Here is a 21,610-nt window from a genome sequence, read left to right on the forward strand (position 1 = left end):
GATTATTTTACAGTTTTATTTTTACTTTTTGAAATAAAATGCAATCAATTATTAAAAATAGGAAGATTTTATAAATTTCCTGGCAGTGTATCTCTTGGGCCAGTATGATAACGTAAAAAGATAAATCCTAAAGATAAATAATAAAGATAATAATGTATCAAAAACTGCCACATTCTTGGACTTAAAGAGCCAAAAGATAGGTGATATTGGTGTGAGAACGTGTTACCCGAGCGTCATCATCAGAAAATTATTTATTTCAATTGTATCAACACAGGACGGCAGAATAAATTTAATATACAATACAATAAAGTTGATAATGAAAATAAAAGGCTTAAGAGGAGAAAGTTATATTACCACCCGATCGTGGGGCAATGCCATGGACCAGAAGAGCCCAGGAAAACTACACAGTTCAAGTAAGCAAGACCGTGGATAGAATAATGACGCCTAAGCTTAGAAAAGTAATGCAATTCATAAAATAGCTAGAGCGTGGTATGAACAAGGCACGAAATTTAAGAATTTACAGGTATAAAAGTTTTCATTCCTTCGCGGCGAAAATATTGCTTAAAAATAAAAGGTTTTTCGAGGAAATAACAAGTTCTAAAATAAATTTGGAGTAGTTGGAAATTTTACAAGTAGCTGAGGAAAGACCGATTTTTATGTTTAACAACCGCATGGAATATGGACGAAGTGAAAAAGGTTCAAGGAATCTTCCTAAGTATGTTGTTTTTTAAGTAACATCAACTTTTAAACGTTAATTCCCTTGCGTGCTCCGGCGAAAATATCGAATATTTTACAGCGTTTCTGTAAGTTTTGGCTTTCAAGATTGGGCAAGACCGTCCTCGAGAATGTGTGTGTGTAGGTTCCGATGTAGGATGAGCCATTGCCAATTTCACCATGCCTGACTTTCGACGTTTAGCTCTACATAAAAACAAAGCGAAGCCATTCGGGACAAAAATTAAACCACGCTATTCTTGCTCTTTAATATTTTAACTCAACACAAACATATATACAAATTCATCAATTAGAGTATTGTGAGTCTTATAATTCAAGGAGACTTTAATGTAAGAGAGAGATGAGGAGTTGATCTCGCCAGGTTTAGGGAAATTCGGTTAAATGCTGAAGGGTCGGTGATTCAAAAAGAACAACTTTAAAAATAACAGAATGTCGTATATACGTGAGATTCAACAGAAAATCACAAAGCCACCAATTGCCTTGAAAGTTGACAATCCAATTCTTGAAGTTGTACGTGATAATCGAATTTCCCTAAACTAAGCGAGATCAACTCCTCACTTGCCTTACATTAAAGTCTCCGGAAATTATAAGATCCGTAATATTTCTCACAGATATAAGATCCGTAATATTTCTCACAGATATTTCACCTAAATTTGTACTACATTTTTATACAATATATCGATAAAATTATATTTTAAGTTACGCCAAGAAAATTCTTTAATCATGTTTCTGTTATCACATATCGCACCGATTTCCCCTACCAAATCTAGAGCTTTTTTTCGGCTATCGCATGTCGTGTTTCTGGAGATGAATAAAACGTAACAGCCCTTTTCGGTAAATGTGTTTCTATCGATACTGATATATAGAAATGCCTCACAAAATAAAAATAAGGCCCCCCTTTCCCTATATCTATCAGTCAGACAGCCAAGCAGCCATAAAAGCATTACGCTCAAACGTCGTTAGCTCAAAGATGGTGCTGAAGTGTAAAATTCAACTAAACAGAATAGGTATGCAAGATAAAGTCACTCTTTGCTGAGACCCAGGGCATGTAGGAGTAAAGGGAAATGAGAAAGAGCGGACGCCCTTGCAAGGAAAGGGGCTTCTATACCGCTGATAGGTCCTGGGCCCTTCTGTGGCATATTTGATTCATACTATCAATGAGTATCTTAGTCAAAAAGACAAAATGGCAATGAAGAAACAGTAGAATTCACTCTACCAAGTTTTGGAAAAAAAGATGCAACAGAATGCATTAAAGGAAGAAGGAAAAACTTCGAATCTTAACAGGTCACTGCACACTAAATGGACATTTGAAGAATGTTGGTAAATCCAACACGGCATAAGCAGATTCTACAAAGAAGCAGACGAGACACCAACAAACCTTCTAGCAAACTATGGTGCTACATTTGCCCGTACGAGAAAGGGTTGTGGGATGTACAACGTATCTATAGAAAAAATTCAAAATTGAAACAGGGTCTATTAATCAAATTTCTTGATCAACTAGGACTCACCGGTGAGCTAAAAGGTACAACAGGAGATGCAATAGCTCTTAAAGAGATCAGTATATTATGCACCCCGAATATTACACCTTCCCTGTAAAGTTATATGATAATAAATAAATATTGTTCAGGCTTTTGTATCATAGGTAAGTTTTCTCTGTGTAATGCTGTTACTAGACTCTCTATAATCATCTACACCTAATCCCAAAAACTAGACTCAGCTGAAATTTTTGTAGGAGCACAAATCATTTGTCCTCGTATATGCGCATTTTAGTTCTTATTCAGAATAATTGAAGTCTCCTTTGTCTAACCGTTATGGGAATTCCGCTGGCGATGTATCCGGTCTCACGTATTACAGGAGTTTTTAGAATTATTCATTTATATTAAAGTCGGAGTTTATATCGACCTGCAGTAATCACATTAAATTTTTTAAGCATCTTCCGTAAGACCTCTGCGATTAAGTAGATATTTAGGGTTCACCAAGCAAGCTTTCGGCGATTTATATCGTCATCCTCAGGGCCAATATGTCAGATCCTGATGAGATCCCTAATGAGAGACCTGTAGAACAGGCCGAAACGCACAGGCAAAAATAATAAATAAATAGCGAGGCTGATCTTTGGCGAGTGTATGTTTTTGAGTTCCATATTTCAACCTCAACCCTGGTTATGAACAGAAAATTTAAAAAAAGGAAGAGAAGTAAGGTTGATAAATATTTTATATTTCGAATATGTTATTCCCAACGATAGCTCAACTTCCGCTGTTTCTTGATTTTAGCGAAGGGGTAATAATTAAGTAAGGGTAATGGTTAAAAAATATGAAAAATCTGACGGGTTTCGGTAATTAAACTTGGGTTTGTGTCGGCGCTTCTCCCTCCTTATAACCCTGACACCCTACTCAAACCAATCTGAAAGGTCAAAACGATATGAAACGTCTGTAGACCTCAAAATGTGATTTAACTACAATGAAGAATATCACATTATTTGTAAATTTAAATAAGATCGACCAGAAATTATGGAATAGTGGCCCATGGAAAAAATATCTCTAAAAAGCAAATATTTTTCATTTTGATGTTTAGAAAATAATTTAAAAATTAATAAATTTAAATAATAAAAAAAAATTTAAATAAATTCTTTTCTTTTATTCATGCATATTCCTCTGTCAAGGCGTTGAACACTTTGCTTGTTATATTTTAAAAATTAAATCATACTATTAATTTATTGATTTTTCATTGAGACCCATCTCAACGAGCAAACAAAAATTGTTAAATATCCAACCACTGTAAGTAAGAAAAGGGGAAAATTAGAATTTCTACGTTCGATCCGAGAAGGATAGAGGAAATAATAAATTACACAGCGGTAGCACGATTAGATAGCCCAGGTTTCCACAATATCAGCTGACAGGTCCCACCGTCATAGTCAAGTCAGCAGAAAAAAAAAATAACACAAGAGGACTAATTTGTTAATCAACTGGCAAAAATATACAAAACAGAAAAGGGACCTGTAAAAAACATGCTTTTTTTACGTGATACTTTTAATGTTGAACCTCATCCCACATACTTACTTCACATAATCAAGGAAAAAACTAATTATCCAAATATTTGTATAAATAGCCTGAAACTTTTGAAAAAGGTTTCGATATTCCATGGAGCATTGGAAAAAAGGCTGGAGGAAATAATTAATCGCATAGCGGTAGCCTCATTAGATAGCTAAGTTTCTACAATGTCTGCTTACGGCCCACGGTCATAGTCAAGTCAGCAGAAAAATTTAAAAAAAAAAAACACGAGGATTAATTTCTTAATCAACTGGCCAAAATATACAAAACACAAAAGGGTCCAGTATAAAATATGGTCTTTTTTACGTGATGCTTTTAGCGTAGAACATCATCCCACACGACCACTCACACATATTCAAGTACAAAAAATGAACACGTAATTATCAAATTATTTATACCAATAGCCTGAAACTTTCTGTAAAGGTTTCGATACTCCATGGAAAAAAATGCTGGATGAAATAATTAATTACATAGCGGTAGCATCATCAGATAACTGGGTTTCCACAATGTCAGCTAACAGCCCAGATAGGAAAAATTGTTAATAGGTCAAAAAGGTCCAATTAGCACGTATTAACAAGGGCATAAGTTCTAAATTACGATTTCAATTATTTACAACAAAATAGAAGTAACTACTAATTATTGGATGTTTGTGCATTACCTGCCCTCCCACTATACTCACACATGTAATAATCTAATTATTTATATCATCTAATCGACTAAAACCTTTGAAAAAAAATAAGATTGAACAATCTAACCATAAGAAATATACGTCCTGAGCCCAGAATTGAAAAAATATACTCGACACAGAGCCCATGCAAGTCCTCAGATGTGTTTTGTCCAATAGGAAATTATTATAAAAGCAAAAAGTTTTCTTGTTTGTTTAAGTCGTCTGAGTCTTAATACGAATTGAAATCTCTTCTGTCCAACCGTGAATGATTGAAACAGTGCTTTTCACAGTTCGATTCCTTTGTAGAAAGTGGTAGAAGGGTCGTTTAATCGGTTAAACGTGCAGATCGGTTTTGGGCCCGTTTTAATTTGTATTTTTAGCATTTCTAGCACGGTTGGTAATTATGGAAATGAGCAATCGGTTTATTAATTTGTACAAGTACGGAACAGGAACACATCCCACATACGAAAAGTGGGAACGAGGCTCACTCCAAATAAGGCCGTCTATTAACTCAACACCACACCGCTATCAAATGACAACTGGTGTTGATCAATTTCAAATTTTACATTATGACAATTTTAAATCGGTAAAAATGAAGCAATGAAGAACGATGTGTCGGACGGACAAAAAAAATTTAAAATCAGTCTAAGAAATGACACCTGGTAGAACTGACTCATTCAACTTTACCTTCTGGCAAGACAATTGCCAATATTTAGCGTGTAGAATTTTTTTTTAATATCAAAGTTATATAGAATGTTGTTAAAAAAGAATATTTTTTGTCTGATTGAGCATGCGCGGAAATTTGGTTTCTGTGATGAAATGGGACTTGACAGCAGTTGATAGCAGAAGTTTCATCAGTTGCGTTAGTACAAATACGTCTAATTACCAATGTTGACAAGTTTGACGCCGTCTTCGTTGATGGCGGCAAGGGCGGCGGTGACGTTCTCTAGATAGTGGTGTTGGTTCATAGGTTTTTTTATCCAATTGGTCCGTATTTTTTTCTTCTGCAACACTTCCACTAATGCACAGAGTCTCGTTCCGTCGCAGAAATCGTGTGCGAGATCGCGCACTTCTACGCCGACATTCCTCAGGTGTTCGTTCACCCAGTTTTTGAACGTGTGCGCTTGGATTTCGACCCAAAGGTCTTCGTGGCCTTTGATGGCCATTCCTTTGGCCGCGTGACCCTCGGGGCTCCTCGCGACCAAGCCGATCTGCGATATCCTTTCAGATTCTGCAGACGCCATGCTTTCGGTTTCCTCACGGACTTTTTCCCGATGGAAAACGAAAGTGAACTCGAGTCGGAGACCGATAAAGCGGTCGGACTGGCTCGGGGATCGACTAGAAACTGGTCACGCATGCGACCACTGCCAACAGGCGAGTTTCGTTCTTTCCTGCCTCCCTCCATCGTTCTCTGGAACGCATTACAATTGTTTTGACGCGTTAGCGCCGAACGCAGCACCGTCCAATAAACTCGGTTTCCTCCTCCGACCAGACCAATTACTAAATACTACTACTATTAATAATAATAATCCTTTTTTTATTACAAACACAGGCTTGGAAGCCTAATATCACAAGACAAAAACAAACAACGTTGTAAGCACAATATATAAATTAATACATTACTAAGTAAATGTAAGAAAACACAAATATGAGTGGATATAAAGAGAAAGAAAAATATAAAAATGTATCTATTAAATTAAAATTATATCACAATAGAATAAATAAAGAAGGCTACATATAGAGGAAGTACTCGCTTCGGCGGTACATATACTACACATAGAGCTATGTAAAAGATACAGCTAAATATATCACTAAATATATATATATAGTAGTGTAAATTCCCGAAACACGTCCAAAAAATTTCATGTAAAAATAAAACCAAAAACCACATGGAAAAGTTAAAAAGAGAAGAAGTCTAAAAAATCTGTTACATAATAAATATTATAATTTATTTTTATATTCTTTCAAGTTATGATAAATAGCTTGTATATATTCCTTAATTAATAATATTTTATTGGGTATAATAAATAAACAAAATCCATAGTTTCCTAAAGGTAGATTTAAACTGAGAAGGCTGATCAAACACCAAAGAAAATAAAAATCCATAGTAAAAAAACAAAAAATATGTACCAGCGTTGAGATTAATTTAAATTTTTCTTATCTTTTCATTATTTAATTTTTTCCCGAATGTTAATAGAATTTTTGCCGTCATGACCCAATCAGTTGCCAATCCATTTGTTAAAAAAATTCAAACACTCGTTTACTTAACTAATTAAGGAATTATATAAAATTTTGAAATCCAAATAACTGTGTAAGTATAAAATATTAATTACCCCCCCCCATTAAATTATTATGCACAGTACTGCAAATTCACAAATGAAATCAAATTAAATGGCTGGTTGGTCAAGATGTTGCCTTGTAATACACCGGATTTGATTTCCAACAACTAATTTAAAGCTGCGGGAGCTTTTAAAATTTTATGGATAATACAAATTATCTATTTTTATTTTTTTTTTTATTTTACTTTTTCATGCAGTTTATTTTAAATTGATCTTTTTTTTGTAATTTTATAATTTTCAAAAGTCTGTGGAGTCTCCCAATGGAGTTGGCTCTGATTTGTTAATCTCTGATCTCTATTGATCGGAGAATGAAAAATATAAATGTTCATACTGAAGGGTACATTGCAACTTAGAGAGATTTCTAGTATTTTGTAATGGATAGGGACCAGATATCCACTCATATCAGTATGTGCTTTCATTTATTTACAACGTGTATTTATTCAAAATAAATATCTGATTCAAATAGATACTGCTCAGAATTAGATTACTACAATTCACTTAGTGGCTGAGTAATACTAATTGCATTTTTTTTATTTTTTAGAAAATGAGTAAACATAGTTTGATTTTCTTCTGTACTCAGTAAACATTTTTAAAATCATGTAATACTCAAAGCTTGGACTGTCCATATGGAGTTGTGTTGTGTAAATTTTCTGTACATTATACAGAATGCAGGATGACCAAAAAATATTTATGCATTTGATTTTTTGAAATTGTCTTTGATTTTATTTTGTAACTAAAATACTTTATAAACAATAAACTAGGTGATTCAACAGAAATTTTTGTGAATTCAAGTTGTGAAATTCAAAAAATGGCTTTTTAAATGCCAAAATATTATTCATACCAGGGAAGATTCGCAAAGAGGCACCAAGGAAAGTGCTTAGTGTTTAAGAAAAAGTGCACTTTCCAAGGTATGGCTATAATTTATAGGGGTTCCACAATAAATCTACTTAGGTCGCAGTGGAGTATATGTATATGATATATATGAGAGCTGCCACTTCTTGCCTTTTATTTTTTTAGGTTACAGTCTGACTGAAAATATGTGACTCTGTATTCCTTTCATTTTCTTTTTATCAACTCTTGTATACACCATTGGATGCATGGTGCTCAACTTTAAAATGTGTTCTCTTTATTAAATCCCTAATAATTTCTTCATTCTCTTACTGTAGCACAGTTTTTTTGCTTTTCTTAGACTCTCAATCTGCTCATTGCCTTCAAATTGCTTATCATTCTTGCATTAGATAATGTTATGATCTTAAACCAAGGGATCATTTTTCTTCCTACATTAACGGCTTCAACAACCTTAAATTATAAGCACTTGTAAACTTAGTTGTGATATATATATATTTAAAATTAAATTAATTAATGCCCTCAACATCTAAAAACTTTTTCCCATATTCCTTATTCAAACGCACCGATCGTATCCCAAGCCTTCAAAACTCCTCTAAAATGTTAACCTCCCTTCACATTTGCAGGGTCAGGACTATGGAATTTCCTTCCCTGAGAAGTATGTTCTGCTCCCTCGCTGGCTTGTTTCAGTTCCATGGCATCTGAGTTTTTAAAAATGATATGTATCATCTCCTTTTCTTCCCTCTTCCTTCACTTTTTCCCATTTCCTTTTTATCTTTTTGATTTCTGCTTTTCTTATTTATTATATATAATCTTATTTATTATATGATAGCTTGATTAACCGTTATTTTATTTTTCACTTTCAGCTCCAAAACTTGGGTTTCATATTTATATTTTGGGCAGAAACGCGCCAAGGTGTTATGTGAGCCTTGACAATTCATGCACACTGGAGACTGACAAGGAACATATTATTATTGTGTAATCTTTAGTTTAATGATTGTTAATTACTGATTATTTAAAGATTGTGAGATGTGGTCTGGTGTGATACAGGTTAGAAAAACATTTTCTTTACCATGCTAACGTTTCGATTTTGACTGAGATAATCTTCAGGGCTCAAAAGGAGTATTTTCTGAGTAACATCGACACAACTACACAGAATATACACACTTTGAGCCCAGAAGATGATCTCAATAAATACCGAAACGTTAGCACGATAAATATAATGTTTTTCTAACCTACATCACACCAGAACGCACCTCACAATCTTTAAACCATAATAATTATTATTATAATTGTCAAAGGTTGAGTGTCAATAAATGCTTTAGTTCGAACGGTTTGTTAGTTTTTTCAGAAAGCTTTTCACTTACATTGTAAGCAACTTCATCCCTTAACTTAATCTTATACTTAACATCTAATGAATTGAATGAAAAAATTATGTAATAATTTTTCAAATTATTAGATGTAAAGTATAAGTCAACCAAGACCTTACATTAAAAGAAAAATCAATTGAAAGAAGTAATTTGGTTAATTATACCATTAAACATAATAGATTTAGTAAAGTATAATATTAGGATAAGGGCTGAAGATGCTTACAATGTAAGTAAAAAGCTTTCCGAATAAACTAACACCACCTGAACTAAAAAAACTAAAACTGAAATAAAATCTAACTAAAAAAGAAAAAAATCGTTATTGTAATTTCATTATATTTAGTGGTCTAAATACTGATTTGACTAAACTACTTCTTTCAATTAATTAATCTTTTTATTTGAGGTTTTTGGTTGAAATGAAAAAATTAGTGTCACAAGTGGGATTCGAACCCACGACCTTCGGCTATTTTATAATTATTGCTATTATTAATACTATTTTACTTTGTTTATAAAACTAAATTTATTTCTAATAAATGTATATGTAAGGGGGCTTAAAGCCCTGTTTGTACCTTTAAAATAAATAAGTATTGTTAATTTATATAAATTTTGCAGCACTCCCTTGAAACGTTGTTCAAACAGTTTCTCCAAAATTAACAGGCAAGTTAATATCGATGTTCAAACGACAATAATCGATGTTTACATTATGTCGACATTTCTAGAAATAAAATCGTAGAGGCAGTGAATTTTCAGAATTGGTCTCTATTACAGGTTTCTCTTTCGTACGGTATTTAGTAATAAGAAACAATGTCCTTCTTGGGCCTGGTTTTGAGGAGGAGCTTTCTGACATCCGTCAGGCATAGCAAAGAGATCGAATTCGCTAGTGCCACTGCTGGGGGTCACGGAGGTAAAAAAATCACTAAAGTTCGAACTTCCTTGGCCAAACAAGCCGACTTATTCTCTTTCATTTTTATTTCATTTGGTCAAAAATACTCTCTTTAAATATATATTTTACGCTTAGAATTTTTTGAAATATATTTTTTTATGTGGCTACAAGAATAAGAGCTATTCTTGAACTATTGTAATCTGGGGTATCACACCCAGAAAATATAGTAATAAAAATGGATTCAATCGTTCACTTCCATTTATTTGTAAATGTATGGTAAGTTGGATTATTGGAATAAATCATTATGGCTCTCTATGCAGAGCTATTGATCCCTACTCTTCCTCCTAGAAGGTACAATATCGAACAATTAAGCGCTCCCTTTCAAATATTTGGAATTGTTGGGGAAATTAACTTGTGTAAGCAGTAGCAATTCATTGACCCAGAAATTAAATGCGTTAGTTTAGTCAAGAACTCAGGCGTTAGATGCAGCTAGATAGATTTTTAAGATACAAAGGAACTACTGCATCTTAATTCTAAGCCATATGGTGTTGAAGAAGAAGAGGGAAATTTCTGCAGTAAATGCTTTCTATGTAATCTGAATAAGTGCGAGGACATGTCATATATACATCACTTAAATGCATTTGCTCCCCCCCCCCCATAGTAAAAGAATTCCGATTAATAGCATTCAGTTTCTTTACGTAATGATATATGAAGCAATCAGACTGCTAAATAGTGCGGGATGGACAAAAATGGCACTATACTGTGAGATTGGTCCTAGTTAGTAGGTTTAATTTTTTATTTAATTTTAATTTGAAGATATTAGAATCTCTTATTTTAAATCATTGTATTTTGTGAATTCTCAAAGTAATTATATGTAATATATCTTAGATGACCTGAGCTCTTGATAGACGGTTAAATTAACAAGTGGTAATTTTGTGTACTATGTCATGTATTTATGTTTAACGTACTTATAGTGGATAATAAACAATTTTTCTTCTACTACTTCTTTCATACTATTCTCAATTACAAAGCCATGGGCTGAGCCAAGATTCAAACTATAGTTATACAAGACATTTCATCTCGCATATATAATCTTGGGATACAGTTTTTAACAAAATATATGTATATTTTTTTTTAATATATACAATATTTTCAAAATGAAAGACTTGGAATTGACATAATTTAAAAAAAAAATTGTTTTTGATTGGTACTAGGTTTTTAACAATATAGTAAAGAAGTGAAGATTTGTTAATCATGGAAATTTTTTCAGGTGGACACAAATTTTGGAAAAAACTGACTTTTTTCGTCGCATTCCCAGCTTGTGCTCTTTGCATGCTCAGTTGCTATCTTGAGCACCAAAAGGGTGATCATTCAAGAACAGAATACTTCAAGTATGAACATCTTAGAATAAGAACAAAGGTATTGAATTTATTTTATGATACAACTGATTGTGAAATTTTACGCGCGTTCTCATGTTAAACCTCTTTGTTTACAGAAGTATCCATGGGGAGACGGCAACCATACTTTATTTCATAACCCCCAGAAAAATGCCCTTCCGGATGGCTATGAAGAGGAAGAAGTGCACCACTAGTTTATTGTCTTTTCGTGTAACTACTAGTTAAACATGATGATAAATTTATTAAAGTGAATAAATAGTAATTTTTTTCATCCTATCTTACTTTTGAAGTAGAGTGAAATTGTATTTTCTTTTCTTTTTTTGTTTGTTAATAAATGTGTAACTGTTACGGATCAAAAACTTCAATCATGACAACCTGCACAAGTGATTGCTATTTTCCATTTATTAATAAATGTGATCTCTTAAGACTTAAGTACAGCTGCAGTATTTTTCTAATTATTAAAAATGTACACAAAACACTCCAACATCCATATACAGAGGATCCAAATCAATACTGAATACAGAAAAAGGAAAAGTTTTGAGGTGGCAATAGTATATTACTACTTTAATTGTTTTTTTTTTTTAATTATATTTAATTTATTTCAATTAATTATTCTTTTTATGTAAAATTTTGGTTGAGATTTACCAAAGGTCGTGGGTTTGAATCCCGTTCATGACACTTAACTTTTTCATCTCAACCAAGACCTTACATAAAAAGAATAATTACTACACTAAACATAAATGGATTACATTTAACATTTGTCAATTTTTATTTTTTGAACCATTACTTTTTAGAATTTGATTTTATTAACACCTAAACAGGTACAAGAATTTCAATTGACTATTTAGGTGATTATTATTTGTTTTTTGTTTTTTTTCTACGAACAAATTCTCTCATATACTGGGAAGTTAAGAAAAACATTTCCCCTGAAATGTATAAAACAGCAAGGGAATATTGTTAATTGTTACCAAACATCCTCTGTTGGACTCATATCACAGTCTAAGTGTTGGGCTTGTTGAAATTCTGTTCTGTGCACTGAATTCAATAAATAATCATAATGACTGTTAATATGCTTAATTAAAATGTAATTAAATTTTCTTGGGATTTGAATGAAAATACTGCATATGTGTAAAATATTGACTAAATAATTTTTCCAGCTGTTTGCTGGACAGTCCATACCACTTTATTTAATAATCCAATAAATTTAAATTTAATAATATATTGTAAGGATTATTAAAAATAAATAGAATTTGATATAAAGTAATTTAATTAAAGTCGCTAGAATACAAAACGCCGTTGTCCCAAACAACCACAACCGCGCAGTTCTCCGTGCGTACTACCGTTAGTCCCGTTTCTTTGTTCTTCCCTCTCGTCAACACCAACCCCTNCCGTTGTCCCAAACAACCACAACTGCGCAGTTCTCCGTGCGTACTCCCGTTAGTCCCGTTTCTTTGTTCTTCCCTCTCGTCAACACCAACCCCTCAGCGTTGCCAACCGTCCCAGTGTTGCCGCCGGTTCTCTTCTAATGTTTCGGAGGGGCGCCTCTTTTCCCTCCTCTTGTCCTCTTCCATAACAATATATCACTTTTCCATAGTTCGTTCGTTTCACATATTTATGGACTGAGGCACCATAGTGATCAAGGGCTGTATAATGCTTCATTTAGTGCACAGAACACAATAATTTTAAATGTAAAGTTATGTACATTATTATATAAAAAGTTCTTTTGCTTTAACAATTTTATTTCTCCAAACACATTTTGTCATGGACAGAGTCCTTCTGTTGAGTTGTTTAACACAGGTACAAGCATGCTGTTCTTCCTCCTGCCCATTCTAAAATTTAACGCCAGCGATTGGCCCCAAATCAGCAATATCACTTTCATAAAACTAAATGTGTTTACATCAGACATGCATAGAAATTATAAATGATGGGGTGAGTGTGTAGTTCAGTCCTTTTTTAAAAAGGATCAAACATGCATTGGCCCCTCTAGATCAAGTTTTAGTCAAGGGCTATATTAATATTTTATTTTTTGTGCAAAAGCTGTTTATGGCTACCATATAATTAGAAATCACGCCATTCGACTAAATTGTTTAATTCTTACTGCACAATATCACAGTCTGCAATGTTTAATACTAGCACACGTGATAAATATATATTATATGTAGGGAGGTACGAGCTTCCTTGTGAATTGCTGTAATGGATAAATCACTGTCTTTCAAATAATTTGTATAACATCTATTGACTAAACTATAAATACCCTAAAGACACGTATACTTCCCTCAGATTTACTTTCTGTTTTCAAAATAATTAATTACTTTATTTACAATCCTTTTTACTTATTGATTATTTAGAGATCGTGAAATACACTTTTTTATTTAGTCAAATTAACTTTTCTGTACCAAGCTACTTGACAAGGCTATAGGGGAATTATTAAATCTTAACTATAAACCCTACATCCGAGGAAGAATTTACCTCTGCTCCTTATGAAATAGGAAAGAAAATGATAAATTCTATTTTTGTGTCGTTGTCCAATATTAAAGAGCACCAGGAAACAAAAAAATTTAGTTGTGAACACCATGTGTCAGATGTAAATCTTTTAAGCAGAACCCATTAGCTAAATTTAATGAATTGTGTAAAGAACGCGAACGATTTTTTTTTTTTTTAGTGAAAAATTTTAATTATTAATCAAGTAATGTACTTACTTTTCTTTTATTCTTTTGTATTAGTTTATTTTTTTAGCAGAAGAAAGTGAATTTTATTTTTTGGTTTGATTTAGTTTAGTTCATGTTAAAGTTAAATGTTTGGTCTTTATGACTATTTTTGTGTTGTATTCAATTTCTTTTCTTTTCTCAAATGGATTATTAGTTCACACTTCTGAAAGATGGCCTTAGTTATTGTCATTTTTGATACTTTTTATTACTACTTTTGTATTTGTTCATAATATTGTAAATAAAAGTATCTATCTACATGGCCAGGCATAACAGACTTTTTTCATATTTTCTACCTTTCTAATAGCAATAGTAAAATTACTCCTATCGACAGAATGATTCGTTCAGACAATAATTTTCCACACCTTACTATTTTTAATTCTTCTTTTTCTACATTCTACGATCAAGTGTGCAGACATGTTAAATCTTGAATTATCATGTACATTTTAAGTTAAAATATTGTATCTTTCATTAATTTTATAGCAATAAAATGTTTTTCATACAAATATTTAACTTGCACTTCTGTACATGTATTTAAGTTTATGAAAATAGTTCCATACTTAACTTTATATTATTTCTAATTAAAAATTTTAACTAAATATAATTCAACTAATTATGCATAAAATATTCTCATTTTTATTTATTGTACTTATATGTAATTGTTTTCTAATATTATTTATGATTATATAAAGATTGTAAGATGCAGTCTTGTGTGTTGTAGGTTTAGAAACCATGTTCTTTATCATGCCAACATTTCGATCTTTGTTGAGATCATCTTCAGGATTTATATACATTGTTTAAATTATACAAATACATGTAAGATCTAAAAATGAACTTGATGTACGCAACAGAAATTTTAGGTTTAATCCAAGTGGGTGATTTATGTGCAGATGTGTCATGGTTGTGGGTCGTATTGAAAGTGTAAGTGAGATATTAATGTTTTTATGGTTACATATGTTTCATTTTGAAGGAGTGGAGAAGGAAGTAGGGATAGAAATTAATTTTTCTATGAGGAGTCAGCTTCTTTGAGGTGAAAGGGATTGACAATGCTTATAAATACTCCACAAAATATTATCTATATATATTTTAAAATATGTTATATTAATTTACAATGGCAATTTAAAAATTTACAATAACAATGATAAATGTGATCTTTTTTAGGTATATTTTAAGGTATTTTCTTACTTTACATATTGTTTAATACTTAAGTAATTTTTCCTTTATTTTGCTATTGTATTGTTATAAATATTAATTATATTGTTATAATAAATACAATATGTATATATTGTATATTTCTACAATATATTTAAACATTTTTGTAAAGTGGATTAATTCCGTAAAATATATATTATATTATTATGTTAAGTATATTTGTTGGAATATTCATCAAAATGTTGTTCTTGTTGTGTGACGTCACTTTTGTGTCATTAACTTGTTTTATGTCGTAGAGTGAACCATTCAGCGTTAACCTTCCACACTGTTTATTTCTTTCTTTGAGGTTGACATTCCAAACGAACTTTGTTCAACGGAAGCATCGTAGGTTGTTTTCTTCTAATCCGTTTCAAACGGTAAGTGCATTTCTTTTTATGATTTATGTAGTTTCGTTCCTATCTAAGAGCTATTAAATCTGTAATTTTACATTTCAAAAATTGACAGACAATTGTCTGAATTTTTCGAGCCGTGCAGATCGAATTTCAGCCGAGAATGTGGCTCACGTTAAAACGTCACTTTAAGAGAGCTTTAAGAAAATGGCATTTGTGAATTTTTTACTTTCACTTTTTTTTCTGTTAATTATTAATTTTCCTAAGCTTCGTTGAAGTACTGTACCTCAGCGTAATTGTGTTATATACGTAGTTATTTTTCTGTAAGTTCGTTCATTGATATGTTCTGTATTCTATTTTGTAGGTGTACTTATTGATTAAGTTCGATGTTACTTGTTTGTTAAAAACTGATCGAGTTATATCATTATGGGGAAAAACACATAGAATTCTATAGGTTTTTATTTTAACTATACCAAAACCAGTTGATTTGTCTAGACAAAAAGAGTTGAAACCCTTGAATCAGTCTTGAGACTTTAATCACTTATTATTATAATATTTAAACAGGTTAAGAAGTTCAACCAGCCTTGAAATTACATGATTGCACTTCATGGTCGAATGAGGTCCTCCAAAATTTCCTGTCGTGCTTTTAATTTATCTTGCTTGATTTCCTCGTGGGGTCTGCGGGTTGATGACTCTGTAATCTGATAATTTCTGATCATTTTAGCCTCTCAGAATGTTTTGGCTTTTTGCCATCTTCAGTGACTCATGAATAATGTAACAAGGATGAGAGGAGACTACAAAACCCACCATTGATGGGCCAAAACATGTCTTGACCTGATGATAGGCAACTTTTGAACCAAAAGGTTTTTTGAAGTGTAACTTTTTAGAGGAAGCTGTTATTATAAAATTCTTTTTTTTTTTTTTAATATATATACACTTCAAAAAAAAAAAAAAAAAAAGACGATACTAAACTTATTACTATACTTTGTTTAGAGTTCAAATAGTTAAAAACAATATGGTTAGCAATATGGCGAGGTCTGTTTCTCCCTTGTCCAATGTTGATTGGTCAAATAAACTATTACTTATACCACAAATAAAAAAAAAATTAAAAGAGAACTGCTGGGGAACCACCAACCAAAGAGGGGAACCGTGACACGGTGGAACATGTCCCTCTGTTGGTGCGAAGTTTTAGTAGGCTTCCTGTGAGAGGAAAAGCCCAGGCCTGAAGGAAGCCTTAAGCTAAATGAGGAGGTCTATACAACAATAGAGACACACAATACACGGTGCGCAGGATGTAAGGAGGCTGGCTCCATGCAAAGAAACAGTTACAGCAAACATCTAACGCCTTCTGGAAAAATAGATTAATTTTGAGATTTTATGAAAAGTGTGCTGCTAGACGGTATGTACATATCACCAATCTATATTGCTACGACAAGGAGGATTTAAAATACCTCATATATAAACTCAAAAGACAAACAGATTATGTTTGACATTGGTTTGTAATATGGTAACCTTACTCTAATCAAAATATTTTTTATATTTATTCATTACTTATTTATGCATATTATTTATTCATTTGTTACTTAACTATTAATTTAATGGTAAATGTAATTATAATTGTTATGCTTTGTTATTTCTATTTAGTTCACAAATTAAATAATTCTTAAATTAATGTTAATATTATTTTAAACTTTAATTAACTAAATGTTGTTTAAGGTTAACTTGTAAATTGTTCTTTTTTCTTATACTTTAATAAAATATATTTTCTTTGAAAAAAATAAACAAACAAAAATGACTTTCTGGAAGATCTGATTGAATTTGTGTTTGTCTTTGTCATTTGATCATTCTTTATGTCATGGGGTTCATGAAAATATTCTGTCTATCTCCTAGGAATGTTATAACTTATCTAGTCACATTGGCTTTTTCATCAGTCAATTTCATGATAACAGTTTTGTTTTGTTTGTTGAATTTAAATAGAAAGTTGATGGATGTCAGGAGTTATTTGTTCAACTTGTCACGATTTTTCAAAAGAACCATTGAAAATGACGTTGGGAAAGATAATACTTTTATCTTACGAATCCATTTAGAAATAATTTAGATTTATTATGACAGATTGTTAGGATATCCAATTCTAGTGTTCTTTGGTTCTGAAATTGGTAATCATCAATATATTCGCTAAAAAATAAAATTATCATATTGGTTCTGAGCTATTATTTAAATAATTTACTTGTAATATTAATATCATGGTTAATAATGCAAAATTGAAAATTGTAGATTTATCTTGTTTTTTCCCAAAGTTGTGTTCTTGTAATCTGTGGTCAAGTTTTTTAAAACATGGCACGAAACTAATCAGTTTCGTTTTAGTTTTTTTATTTATTTATTTTATTTTATTATTTTTTTTTTTAAATAATTTGCTTACACTTCGGACTCCCATATCCCCTCATCTGGCCCAGAGAAGTTGTCGCAGATCAGAGGACAGGGGAGTGTGAAAATATATTAAAAAAAAAAAAAATAGAATAAAATAAAAACTGGTTGTTTCATTCCAAGGTTTTAGAACTCTTGACCACAAAGTGAAAATTATTCATAAATTTACACCTATCCATTCATTTTAACACGCGCATAATTAATGAATTTTCTTTATCCTGTAGAGTTTATTTTACCACAGAAATTTTAACTAAAGATTAAATTTATAAAATCAGTCAATATGTTTATAGAAGAGAGTATTTTAAAGTTATTTAAAGATAATTCTTTATTTCATTTCCAAAAACCAATATAATTATTGTGTTTTAAAAATCGTTTGAGTTAATTTAATGTTATTTTGTTTTGTGACAATTGTAACAGTATTTTTCTCATATGTACAGAGTTAATTTAATTATTGTGTATTTAAATTGCAGGATTTAATTGACTTTGGAAGATCTAACAAGAATATTTAAAGCAAGGATTCAAACTTGCATACATAAAAGACTGACTACTAGCTAAGAAAAACCTAAGTATTATGACAGATACGAATCCAATTTATTCTCCGTTCTTCGGAGTGATGGGAGCCGCCTCAGCAATGATCTTCAGCGCTTTAGGTGCAGCTTATGGTACTGCCAAGTCTGGGACCGGTATTGCAGCCATGTCCGTGATGCGGCCTGAGTTGATCATGAAGTCTATTATTCCTGTTGTAATGGCCGGTATTATTGCCATTTATGGGTTGGTCGTGGCAGTGCTCATCTCAGGTGCTTTGGATGTGCCAGAAAAATACCCATTGTACAAGGGTTTTCTTCATTTTGGTGCCGGTCTCGCAGTAGGCTTCAGTGGGCTCGCCGCAGGTTTTACCATTGGCATAGTTGGCGATGCTGGGGTCCGTGGGACAGCACAGCAGCCAAGGCTTTACGTTGGAATGATTCTCATCTTGATTTTCGCAGAAGTGTTGGGTCTATACGGCCTAATTGTTGCCATTTATTTGTACACAAAATAAACTTTTTTTTCTTTTAATGATCTGAAGTTTAAGAAGCCAATTGTCCTTTCTTCGTTAATGTAATGCATATTTACTAGATAACATGAAATCTTTATGATAAAAAGTCTTTTCAACAAGATTATTTTTATTGTAATAAAAATTAACCTTTAAACACGTGTGTTTTATATTGTTCATAAAAATTTGCTTTTCATTTTGTTATGTTTCATTCTAACAATTTTGTACATTCCATTTTGACATATTTCTATAGTATTGAAACCTAACACAACTTTAGTTCCTAAAGAGTTCCTAAACTAAACACACTCTTCTAGTTGTTATTCTTTGTTTGCATTAGCTTTTTTTTCTAGTTTAAAATGTTTTTATGCAAGTAAATTTTTGCATTGTTATAATTTTAATCTGGACAAAAAAATAAATGTAATGCAATCAGAAAGTCTTGTTCAAACATTTTAAATTTGTACAATTGTTGATACATATTTGTTAAAGGTACAAAATTTTCAAATTAATAAATAAAATTTAAAAAACAAAAGGTGGAAATTGCCCTATAATACTAATACCTTATAAGCAAACAATTTATTTGTAAAGGCTTGTTCACACAGTTCTAGGTGAAACCACAATAATTGATTCTTTAGTTAAAGTACTGTCATAGTTTAAAATTTTACTAATACACACAAGAAAATGCATACTGCTGGTTTGAAGTTACAAATAAATGTACCTAGCAATGTGTGAGTTTTTTATCCCTGAAATTTCTAATAAGGAATAAATTTCCTACACCAACAATTTCAAAGTGTTGGATCTCTTGAGGAAAGCATTAAGGTAAGCTTTTATTAAAATAGTTATCAATATTTTAAATTTATTTTTGTGGATTGGATTAAAAAAATCAAATTATTTCACAAGTATTCACTGTCAGTGGTTATTACAGAATTGTGAATGAAACAGGCGTTTTGGAAAGTTCCCCAAAGGCTTCAAATATAGAAAAGGATCTTTGTCAGATACCTGTAGAGGTTGAGTCAACAACCAGAGGAATTTATATATTATCTATTACTTAAAATTGGTGTTATGACACTTGTGGCAATAGTAATGGTAAAATGTTACAGCAACAGAATCCTTCCAGATAAATTAAGTTGTAATCAGAATTGGTGATACAGGTTTATAATGTGTATGAGATGGCAAAAATTTTTGTGTAAGGCACAATAAAATTCTCTTATACATTTTAGAATGTTATCTGGTGATCAACAAATTTCAATTAAAAATTCAAAAACACCTTCCAGGTTAAGACAGTGAATTTACTTAAAAAAGCCAAATGGAATTATTGTTTTTTAAACAAAAGCCAAAAAATTTAAAAAAGAAATTATTCTTAAAAATTTCCATGTTGCTATAGACAAAAATACCTGTTATTATTATTAGCTAATGTAAGAAAATAATATTTTTATTAATAAAAACAATAAAATTATTGTTTTATTCTATTGTTATTGTTATTTTACTATGATTACAAATGTGTAGAGACACCCGACCGCATCTCACTATATCTGAATAACTATGATTACAAAACTAAATTTATTTCTCAAACATGCACATGTAAGGGGCTTAAAGCCCTATTTGTCCCTTTAAAGGTACAAATTTATTTTCAAAATAAGAATAAAAAATTTAGAAATTATTTGTTAAACCCTTACAAGTGGTATCGATAATTCTGTTTCGATACATTCGAAGTACCAATACCATTATTTCGATGCAGGTAATGAGTAGGATAATCGATATCTATTCTGCACCGCATCTAATAGGTTTCAAAATGTAAATCTTTGGGTTGTTGCTACTCGTAGTTTTTGGACATCCATGGCAGTTCTTCACCGGGCTCTTTTCACCTGGTTTGTCCTGCTGGTGTTCCTTGTGCTGCTTGTACTCCGGTTGGACTCGCGGATCCAGTGGAACTGGTTCATTGTCTTCATCCCGCTATGGTTTTATGACAGCATCCTCATGATCTACGTCTTCTTCAATATGATGTCCTACTGCAGGAACAGCGTGGACCGCTTGCCCAACTCGGTCCAGAGAAAGCTCTGGTACCTGCTCGCCATCCTGCTCAAACTCATATCGATCATCATACTCTGCTTAAAACTGGAGAACATCATCTCCAACATTCCAACGGTGTATATTATGATACCAATATGGATACTGATGCCTTTTATGATATCTGATGTTTTCATGTCTCTCATTAAGAGTAGCAGGAACAGATTTGTTTGAAACAAAAAGACTTGGTCTGTTTTAACAGGCAGGTAGTAATGGATCTGCAGCCTCACTCACTTGAGACTTGATAATTTGTTGAATTCTTATTCGATAAGATGAGCGAGGTTCAGTTTTAGCATAAAGCAAGTTTAATTATTTGTTTTTGTATTTTTGTACTGAATTTAATTATTTATCTAATAATATTTCAATAAAACTGTCGATGAAATATATTAATAAATGTGTGGTGATCAGTGACCGTAAGTCTATGATTATTCGGAAATCATGAGATGTGGTCTGGTGTGACATATGCAAATTTTTTTTATATTCAATCAAAGTTTCTGCTCACTCAAAGTGAAAAAAAAAACTGATTGAATATAAAAAAAATATTTTTTTTGCATTGTATAAGTTC

At 31.8% G+C, this 21,610-nt stretch overlaps 5 protein-coding genes across 6 annotated transcripts in view; 4 read left to right on the forward strand and 1 right to left on the reverse strand.

Moving 5' to 3' along the window:
* The window catches only part of LOC106661376 (filamin-A), a 31,752-nt gene extending 25,936 nt beyond the window's left edge, over positions 1 to 5,816 (reverse strand). For both annotated transcript variants that reach the window (XM_014384705.2, XM_014384704.2), the window contains exon 1: positions 5,333 to 5,816. In XM_014384705.2, coding sequence (XP_014240191.1) covers positions 5,333 to 5,690 — 358 coding nt within the window. In that variant the 5' untranslated portion in view covers positions 5,691 to 5,816. The remainder of the gene's footprint in view (positions 1 to 5,332) is intronic.
* LOC112127944 lies at positions 263 to 9,731 on the forward strand. The gene is made up of 3 exons (XM_024229545.1): positions 263 to 413; positions 8,498 to 8,609; positions 9,611 to 9,731. The coding sequence occupies exons 1-3, from the start codon at positions 317 to 319 to the stop codon at positions 9,729 to 9,731; spliced, it is 330 nt and encodes a 109-aa protein (XP_024085313.1). The 5' UTR covers positions 263 to 316.
* LOC106661316 (cytochrome c oxidase subunit 6A2, mitochondrial-like) lies at positions 9,725 to 11,637 on the forward strand. The gene is made up of 3 exons (XM_014384616.2): positions 9,725 to 9,902; positions 11,152 to 11,300; positions 11,377 to 11,637. Exons 1-3 carry the CDS (start codon positions 9,803 to 9,805, stop codon positions 11,470 to 11,472), a joined length of 345 nt encoding a protein of 114 aa, XP_014240102.1. The 5' UTR covers positions 9,725 to 9,802; the 3' UTR covers positions 11,473 to 11,637.
* Positions 11,638 to 15,440: 3,803 nt separating this feature from the next.
* LOC106661360 (V-type proton ATPase 16 kDa proteolipid subunit-like) lies at positions 15,441 to 19,138 on the forward strand. The gene is made up of 2 exons (XM_014384675.2): positions 15,441 to 15,551; positions 18,419 to 19,138. Exon 2 carries the CDS (start codon positions 18,520 to 18,522, stop codon positions 18,985 to 18,987), a length of 468 nt encoding a protein of 155 aa, XP_014240161.1. The 5' UTR covers positions 15,441 to 15,551; positions 18,419 to 18,519; the 3' UTR covers positions 18,988 to 19,138.
* A 1,676-nt stretch (positions 19,139 to 20,814) lies between these two features.
* LOC106661292 (transmembrane protein 60) lies at positions 20,815 to 21,219 on the forward strand. Its single transcript, XM_014384582.2, has one exon. It carries the CDS (start codon positions 20,815 to 20,817, stop codon positions 21,217 to 21,219), a length of 405 nt encoding a protein of 134 aa, XP_014240068.1.
* The last annotated feature ends 391 nt before the right edge of the window (positions 21,220 to 21,610 follow it).

The sequence above is a fragment of the Cimex lectularius genome, unplaced genomic scaffold (assembly GCF_000648675.2).
Source record: "Cimex lectularius strain Harlan isolate CLEC.00 unplaced genomic scaffold, Clec_2.1 scaffold20, whole genome shotgun sequence".
Classification (NCBI taxonomy): domain Eukaryota; kingdom Metazoa; phylum Arthropoda; class Insecta; order Hemiptera; family Cimicidae; genus Cimex; species Cimex lectularius.

Excerpts from the sequence above, each read along its gene's own strand:
- LOC106661292 (XM_014384582.2), top strand. The coding sequence starts at position 20,815 with ATGGCAGTTCTTCACCGGGCTCTTTTCACCTGGTTTGTCCTGCTGGTG.
- LOC106661316 (XM_014384616.2), top strand. The coding sequence starts at position 9,803 with ATGTCCTTCTTGGGCCTGGTTTTGAGGAGGAGCTTTCTGACATCCGTC. Across the intron at positions 9,903-11,151 it reads CACTGCTGGGGGTCACGGAG|GTGGACACAAATTTTGGAAA; the intron begins GTAAAAAAATCA and ends AAATTTTTTCAG. Across the intron at positions 11,301-11,376 it reads ATCTTAGAATAAGAACAAAG|AAGTATCCATGGGGAGACGG; the intron begins GTATTGAATTTA and ends CTTTGTTTACAG.
- LOC106661360 (XM_014384675.2), top strand. The coding sequence starts at position 18,520 with ATGACAGATACGAATCCAATTTATTCTCCGTTCTTCGGAGTGATGGGA.
- LOC112127944 (XM_024229545.1), top strand. The coding sequence starts at position 317 with ATGAAAATAAAAGGCTTAAGAGGAGAAAGTTATATTACCACCCGATCG. Across the intron at positions 414-8,497 it reads AGGAAAACTACACAGTTCAA|CTCCAAAACTTGGGTTTCAT; the intron begins GTAAGCAAGACC and ends TTTCACTTTCAG. Across the intron at positions 8,610-9,610 it reads AAGGAACATATTATTATTGT|CACTCCCTTGAAACGTTGTT; the intron begins GTAATCTTTAGT and ends TAAATTTTGCAG.